This window comes from Odontesthes bonariensis, chromosome 6 (assembly GCF_027942865.1).
Source record: "Odontesthes bonariensis isolate fOdoBon6 chromosome 6, fOdoBon6.hap1, whole genome shotgun sequence".
Lineage (NCBI taxonomy): Eukaryota > Metazoa > Chordata > Actinopteri > Atheriniformes > Atherinopsidae > Odontesthes > Odontesthes bonariensis.
In genome coordinates, this window is record NC_134511.1 from 7,857,514 (window position 1) to 7,866,319 (window position 8,806).

Here is an 8,806-nt window from a genome sequence, read left to right on the forward strand (position 1 = left end):
GTAACCTCTGCTGGTGTTGATTAATGCTGGAAGTTTTGGGTTTATTTATTTAAATGACAAGTTTCGAGCCCGACTCAACCTGATTTTACATTCCTCTTTTTTTTTAAATAGCAATAATTGCTAATATTAGCTTTATAAGACTGAAGTCTGCTTGTTGAATCTATGTTATTGCAATCAAATCATAGGACAATAAACACACGATTATCTCCTTTTTGTGAGAGAAAAAGTGCATTTGTTTGGTTTTTTTCGCTTGTCCAGAAGCTGAAATCTTTAAAGAATTTGACTGGATTGTGCAACAAATTGAATTTATAATCTGACCTATTTTCAGCCTATATGATGACAGTGACTTTGAGATCCACTTTTGTATGACGCAGAGTTTTAGTTTCCATTCATCCTTCATAATGTTCAGGATTACAGAGCGCTGGGGCCTGCTGAGAGGCGACCCTAACCCTCGTTTTTAGACGAAGAAGATTCAAGTTGGGCGAGTTTTGGTCACTGGATCCAAGGTGTGAATGATTGTGAAACCGCCTGGGAGGAGAGACAATGCTGCATTGTAGGTGCTGGGAAGGTGAAACCCGAGACCTCTGCTCAAAGATGGCTTCCTTGACTCCTCTCTCAAACCAGGCATCTTCTCTGTCCAGAATGTGACAAAATGTCCCTTTTTCCTTGAGATGTAGGTGTGCTGCCGAGCTGTACCATGTGCTTGTGGAGCTGTTATTTGTTCTCAAAGGGAACAATCAGCATTCCAAGAAAGCTCTTCAAACCGGGCCTTTGTCAAATCAGCAAAGACATTTGGACCTAGCCACACAGGTGGAGAAGCTAAGAACAGGCGCCCATTTTTCCTCCATATATCGAAAGTCATGATGAAAAGATTTTATGTCTCTGTTTCCTGGTTTTAAAAAAAAAAAAAAAAAAAAAAAAACAAGATTTGTTCCGGCGTCCAACTAAAATGAGAACACTTTGACTGGTTTATAGAAGAATAAGCCCATGTGTAATTATCAGGATGGCCCAGTTTATCAGCAGACCAGAACAACCTTGTTGGCGGTTAAAGGGAAGGTCTGGCTGACACGGTGTTCTTCAGTGTGCAGACTGGTACAGAACGTTTTCTTCTCAAGTACTCGCCAAAGAACACAGACACACTTTGCTGATAGTAATTTGCATTTATTTGCATCAAACTGGTCCATGAAAACAATACTAAGACTCATTCTTTACAAAAGAATCACATCCTGCATTGATAAGTCATTAAGAGGCCCTTCTAGCTTTGATTAAAGTGCATTTCTCACCTCCCCCCCCCCCCCCCAAAACTCCTCCTTTTAAACACGTGATTTTCTGTGAACCGAACAATAACCTTTCCCTTATACCTGAGGTGAACATTACCAACATTTGAAAGCAGACATCCCAATCTGAAGGTGAACATGTCCTTTTTTTGGTACTTTAACACAACAGAACCCTGTTCAACATTTCACCGCAGCTCCCAGTGTTTGACAGATGTTAAGGCGATAATCCCACACCCTGATTTTTCTTTTTTAATAGCAGTTGGCTTTTCAGACAAAAAGTACCCAGCATCTTCATTTTAAAGACTAAAAATAAATACAGGACGGATGGAAGTGAGCAATCTGTCATTCGTTTCAGTTAAACTCATTCACTCAGGACGGGGGGAGAGCAATCAAACTTTTGTGCAAAATCCTCTCGTTTGGGACACAAACATTTCATCTACAGGCAGAACAGTTTAAGAACACAGAGCTTATTAATGCTAAATCTGCCCAGTGAAACATACTTTAAGTAGATTTACTCATGAGTGCCGATGGTACATGTTAAAGCAACAATGTCACGTCATAGAAAGACCTGGACAACCGACTCAAAAAGAACACAAACATTTGGTCCTCAGTTTCCATTCAGTCACCTTTCAACTCTTACAGAAACATAAATAGCAGCAGTCGCAGCCTGGACAACCCGAGCTCACAGAGTCCATATTCTCCTCAGCCCTCCTCGTCTTACGTCAGCTGACATTCACAGAATGAGATGCCTACGCGAACCTCCAGAGGGGCCCGAAAGGTCCCGGGGATTCCTAACAAGATCTCTGGGAGAAAACGGGGGGGCGGAGGTGGGTGGGTGTAGATGGAGGGTCACACTGAATACTTCAGTCACATGACGGTGAAAGTTTCAGCGCGATGTCACGCCCAGCTGGGTCTTCAGGTGCTCATACACCACGTAGCTGATGCTGACAGCGGGGATGACTTTCAGGAAGTTGGGGGCCAGGCCTCTGTAGAGCCCCGTCGGCCCCTCGTTCTGCAAGATCTGCCTGAAGAGCCCCGTCATCGTCACTTGCTGGTTGCCCTCGGTCACAGCTGGGAAGACGAGACAAGGTTACACTTTCAATTATGCGATTAAAAACAAAAGAGTTTCTCTGCGAATTCATATCCTTTTAGAATAGAAATCCTATTTAAAGCAGATTAAAGCTGGGGTTCTAACTGTGCTGCATGTAGGACTCACCTTGTGCTTGCATGCGGGTTCGGACCAGAGCCAGAGGGTAGCTGGCCAGCTGACCGCAGGTGCTGGACATGGTGCCGCAGGCCAGCAGGACCAACACGCCGGGGTCTGCGCTGGTGGTGCCGTACTGCTCCAGGTAGGAGTTCTTCAGTGTCTGCGGGGAGGAAATTACAGGTGAGAACGATGAACCTTCAATCTTTAACATGAGCTGTGAGGTCAGCTGATGCAAAAGCCTGTACTGCAGTGGCAGCTCACCTCGTACACTGCCAGGTCGATGCCTGCGTAGGGGATGATGCCCAACATGTTTGGGACGTAGCCTTTGTAAAACGCTCCCAGTCCTTCTCTTCTGAAGATCTGCTTTGCACAGTCTGAGATGCCGGCGTACTGACCGGTCATCCTCAGGGCCAGACGTGTTTTCAGAACCTGGGAACAGATTGAGAAAAGGTCCTTAGCAAAGGTTTTCTTTGGCCCTCTGCTTCTTAGAGGAGATCTAAATGAACAGATAATCACCTCCATCGGGTAGATGGCGCTCTGAGCGATCACTCCAGCCAAAGAACCGGCGACAAACCGCTCCAAGATGCTCAGAGTCTGATTATCGCTGCTGATTAGACGCTTAATCTGGAGGAAGCGATTAAGAAAGGAAGTACATCAGAGGCTGACATCGGAACAGTGTTTTCTAAGTTTAGCATCACACTACACCGCGAGCAATTTGCTGTACCTGCTCGTAAGCCATGAACTTGAGAGCCGACTCGGGGGCGATTTTGACGATGTTCACTCCGTTACCTCGCCACAACGATTTGGTGCCGCCCTCTTTGATCATCTGCATCAGCCCACTCATGATGCACATGTTGTTGGTGCGGGTTCCATAAACCTGAGGGGGGAGGAGGATCGTCAGGTTAAATAATAATAAAAAGATGGAGAAAATTTCACTTTAATGGCTGTAAAAGTTTGGGACTAATCGGGAAAGGTCCCATGTGGGACTTGACACAATAACCCGGTCAGACTAGGTCAGGTTTGTGTAATAGTTGGGAAAACTGAATTCTAATCGATAGGACTCAAGGTCTGCAGTCCAGCTGCTGACGTAAATCAGGCGCCTAACGGAGCATGAATGTGGGCACAGTTGGACCTTAATCTCACTGATGACATAGATGTAAATACCAAAGAAGCAGAGGGTGTGATGGCGGTTTGTGAGTCATCATTGGTTGATGGCAGAGTGGCCACCATCACCTGGACTATGCTCACTCTGGAGGTTAAACTTTAACTTGTTTATAGCCCCTGAGGCAACTGGCCCGAGTAAAACGTCTTTCAACATCTATTCTTGACCCAGTTATTTCATTCCCACACAAAGATTGTGGCCAAAAGGAGCAGGAGTACAATTTTCATTTGGAGGATTAGGTATGATTTCAGCAGGATCTGATACCTTTAAGATTTAAAGTAGCCAATTAAAACCCCGTCAGGATCGACTCACACATGAGCTGATAAGAGTGTTCCCACACACATGCTCCTGTTCCCAAACTCAAAAGGCTTGCAGATGCAAAGTTTCCACACTTCCTCCAGCTAAGAGCTAGTTTTAAGTGAACTTAAGGTTTTCTTACCTGCATCATGACTTTAATTCGGTCCAGAGGGGCAGTGAACGTCCTCGAAACAGCTCCGGCTCCTCCACCTGCAGCCAAGTGCCTCCACCACATCCCAGTCTGCCTTTCCTCAATGGTGAACTCATCTGGCACCATCAGGTTTTCACCCACATCAAATATCTAAAAGGGAAGACAGAAGGTTTTAGATGTAAAGCAACTTTCATTAGTAGACAAAGAGATCCAGATTCCCCACTATAAGTCAAAAGCAAGGTTCAAGCTGTGTGACTGCTTTTTTGAGCCCCTGGCAAAGATTTAACCAATTAAAGGGGATCATTGCTGTGGCTTTGATAATAAATTGAATTGGAATCCTTAAACAAACCGTGTGGCTTTCTGAGAACAGCCGTTTCAAAATGGTCTAGGTCAAAATAAGCATTAGTTACAGCAGTCTTTACAGAGCTTAATCCCCATTACCGGGAATCTGATTTCTAATGTACTGACAAATAAATAAAACCCAACAACAAGCTCATTATATCCAAGTTTTATCATCATTACACAACTGTCGGCCAATAATTATCTGCATTTATTACCATGTCCTAAAGAGTCGGTTTATAGCTTCCTCCATGATAGCACGGTGGAGCGTATCACTGAGTATCAACCCTGTGCAAACGGCACATGGGACAACTGGTGGCATGTTTCTGTTTCAGCAGGAATCTGAGGTTTGCTTGACCTCCCGTGGGAACAACTTCTTCTCGGCTCCTGTTCTATACTAAGTTGTGTCTGCAACAGACGGCACTTAAAATAACTTGCATGACATCTAAGATCACACTGTCCTCCTGCCAGAGCCGATTTAAGTCTGTCCCGGTTCTAACCGACCTCTGCTCTCATTTATATAACAGCGGGACAAAGTGGAAAATCCTTCCTGTATAATTCCCTCGGAATGGATACCAATGCTTTTCATGACCTAATAGACCGTAATTGATGACGCACGACTTGTTCTGATGGAGCCTCTCGAAGACTTTGCTTCTTAATGACCCGTTTATTCCAGACAACAGAAGGGTGGCGAGGTGCAACACCCAGAGTTTCAGTTTGAGCAATAACACTATCGACTGTACTGATACGGCGATCTGATCCCGAAAATAAGACACCTGAACCATTGTGTAACACCTAAACCGGAATTAACCAGATCTTTCTTCATCTAAATTCAATTTATCATAAATAAATTAGCCTGTTAGACGTAAAGGGGCAGCACTGCTACAGTTCGACCGTCTCTTCCCCAGTTCCTTTAGGGCATAAAATGTGGTTTCTGTGCAGTAAGGAGAACTCACCGTGGAGTGTTTCCAGTAAAGGATGATTTCAGGAATGTTCTCAGTCTTCTCCACCATGGGATAGTTGCTCCAGTCTTTACTGCTGATTGTGATCGTTCCATTCTTATCCATGCTTTAGAAAAAAGAAAAAGATGGATATTAGAGCCTCTCAATCCAACAAGCAAAGATTACAGTAGTCATCAACTAAAAAAAAATAAATAAAAGTAAAATAGTCACCTTTTAAGGGCTTTCTCTGCATGTTGTGGGGAAATGTGCACACCGAGGTCGTGAAGAGACTGCATGAACTCTTTGGGGTCAATACGCCCTTAAAAAGAAAGAAATGCAAGTAGTGAGAAAACGTTTAGTCTCATCGAAGCTGATCGACGAGCAAAGTAAAAGAATCAATTCAAGCACCGAACGCAGAAGCAGAGGAAAATCTGTTACCTGCATTCTTGCTGTTGAGACTCTTCACCACAAGCTTCAGGTCTTTCTCATAATCTTGAAGATAATGAACAAACTCCTCAAAGTCCAGCTGTGCATCAATTTCTTCCCTTTTTAAGGTTTTCTGCAATAACAAATTAAAAAGTTACTGAGACACGGTTTTCACATCAATAAAAACTTGAAACGCAGTCATTAAAACTGTTTTGGCAGTTTTACGAGGACATCAGTTTGACAAGGACAGGACATTTTGAAGGGACATTCACACCAAACTAATTAAAGTGCTTATGAAACGAGTACACCAAGTTCAGAATGTACTCTATGCATAAGTAACGTGTAACATTATTAGTAATGCAAGGGTACACCATTCCTGAATGGCACTCGGCTTGTATTTTATGACACCCCGAGAACAGCCATGGCCCATTTACTGAGCCTTCTTGGGCTTCCTTGCACCAGCTTTGCTACTCCTTGACTGTATCAGTACATAATACCCAGTCTATCTTTAACCTCGAGTGCGGACTGACCTGCCAACTGTTTTAATCCCGTCTGGCTTCAAACCTGCTCAGCTAAAACAGGGACACTGGCAGTACTCCAGCCAGCTGGCACCGAAACCTGACCTGAGGCCATATGACGGTCACATAGTAATGATACTCTGCAGGACATTTCTGCAAACCCCTGCGGCATCCCTCCATAATTACAACTTAGGTAAAAGGTACAGGTAAAGCTCTGACCAATTTCCATCAAATCATAAATGTACCATGGGACATTGGTCACTGTTTCTAAGCTTGCACTGCCCTTCTCATCCAGTCAATTCACAAATATCAAGTTAAAAACTGTAAACATGTTGAGCATTTCGCTTTTCTGCAAGGAAGCTGAAGCTTAAACAGCAGCACGAATAAAATATTTGTTAAATATTCTCTCATTGCCACCAGTCCCGTGCATGCTGCTGCTGACTTGGGCAAGATAGTGGAAGCATGAGTCAGAGGGAATTTATCTATGGAGCGACCACGTCCAACTCAGAGCTTCACATGAAATTCTGGTTAAACAGAATAACTCATCTAGACAAAGATTTACACAACACATGCAATTCAAATCTAGTTAAAAATTAAGTCGGATTAATTATTAACTTTTTCTTTAAACGTTAACGGACTTCTGCCGCTTTAGCGCGATGCTTCAACTGCACAAATTCCTCTTTAGGGTGGATTTTCCCATGTGACACGAATGCAAACTTACTCAAAGCCCGCGCCCACGTTTATTGCGGTCGTAAAATAAAAAACAACTTAAATTTGATTGATGAGTAGTTATCATTTAGTTTCAAAATCAACTGAGGCTGAAATACGCTTTATTTAAAACAGATATTGTGGCGTCACAAATTTTCTAGAAACCGGTCTTTTCTTCTCTGCGGCCTAGTCGTGAGGCTTTTCCTACCCCGTGATTATTCTTCCGCCCGCCGGAACGAAAAGGGGTCTAGTGGCGGTCAAAACTAAAAGTATTTTACAAAAGCAAGCAATTAAGAGGACTATGGTGTGCTGTATGCAATACAAGTTATTTATACGAGATTTTCTTCTTACCTTTCGCCATTTCTGGTAGGTTGAAAACTCTTCGGACGGCAGAAACACGCTCAGTTTGTCAAAGAGGGACTTCAGCTCGGACGGCAGCCCGTTTGACTCAAAGTATTCCACTTCGACTGCCTCCGAGTTGGACATGGGAACGTAAAGGCACAGACCAAGCATGTTCGGCTTCGGTAAATTTAAAAGAAACTAACAATAAATAAATAAATAACACACCGCTGTGTGTCTCCTTCAGGGGCTGATACTGAAATGCCGGTAAGCGTCGTGCCCGGCTTCTAAAGAATAAGTAAAACGTCACACCCAGTTTAAAGAATACTCGTACGCAATTGGCTGTTGAATTAATCCCGCCCACTCCCATGAGTGTAGTGACGCCATTTTACTACTGACCAATCACTGAGGCCGCCCATTGATGGGCTCGGTTCGGTCTCCTGCGTCACTTCAGTGTGAAATTGTTATCAGCCCTGTCGCCAAATAAATAGGATCAAGTTAACTAGATTACTAAAAATAAATAAATAAACAGTTTATTAGAGGTCCCCCCTCTCCATGCTTAACATTTACTTGTATGTAACTCCTTTTTTTCAAAAAATAAAAAATATATAGAATTAATTTGACCTTGTAAATAAACTCAAAGCACATAATTGGTTTTAATTTCTTCAGGTGCATCTAATGAAAAAAAAATGCTAGAGGACGAAGTGTCATGTCTAAATACTATCTATAACATTCAAACAGCATCTAAGTTCGATGCTCTGAAGAAAGAGGAAAATAATCCAGAAAAACCCAGAACAGAGACAAAGACATATCCATTCTTTTTAGTTACATCTACAAAAATACCAAAGATAACACAGTTTGATGGATATGAATTAATACCTTTGCTACAACAGGGTGATTTCCAAAGTACTTTACTGGTATATCACAGTTTGACAGACATTAAATAGTATCTGCACATTATTTCATTACTGCACCCACGGTCTCTTATTTGTATTTATATTTTATACTTATAGTTTATTGTTTTTTGCTACTTTTTCGCACATAATAGTACATATCTTATATTTTATACATTTTCTCCTTATACTTCTTTTAATATTTTCTCATATCAAGAATTTTTTATTCAGTGTTTACTGGTTTATTTTTATTTTGACTGTGTTGTTAGGGAGATCGAGAGTCACGAAATTTCAATCCCAATTATGTCTGAGTATGTATTACAGAATTGACAATAAAGCTGAATTTGACTTTGACAAGCAAGGTAATTCCAGAAGAGATACCTGCTGAAACCTTTGCATATGTCACGACCTGCGTTAACATTAAAAGAGATTGAAATATCTCGCTCCTGGATTATTGGCCGATGAGTCCCGCCCCCTCCAACACAAACCACGTCGGACACACGAAGCACACGTCCTGAAATACGACCCAGTGGAAACTTTAGGTGGCA

At 42.5% G+C, this 8,806-nt stretch overlaps 1 protein-coding gene across 1 annotated transcript; it reads right to left on the reverse strand.

The window, feature by feature from the left end:
- Positions 1-1,285: 1,285 nt before the first annotated feature.
- LOC142381922 (calcium-binding mitochondrial carrier protein SCaMC-2-A-like) lies at positions 1,286-7,642 on the reverse strand. The gene is made up of 10 exons (XM_075467229.1): positions 7,378-7,642; positions 5,813-5,933; positions 5,606-5,693; positions 5,390-5,501; positions 4,086-4,244; positions 3,209-3,361; positions 3,001-3,108; positions 2,746-2,913; positions 2,494-2,644; positions 1,286-2,348 (listed from the first exon to the last, which is right to left on the reverse strand). The coding sequence occupies exons 1-10, from the start codon at positions 7,537-7,539 to the stop codon at positions 2,164-2,166; spliced, it is 1,407 nt and encodes a 468-aa protein (XP_075323344.1). The 5' UTR covers positions 7,540-7,642; the 3' UTR covers positions 1,286-2,163.
- Between the last annotated feature and the right edge of the window lie 1,164 nt (positions 7,643-8,806).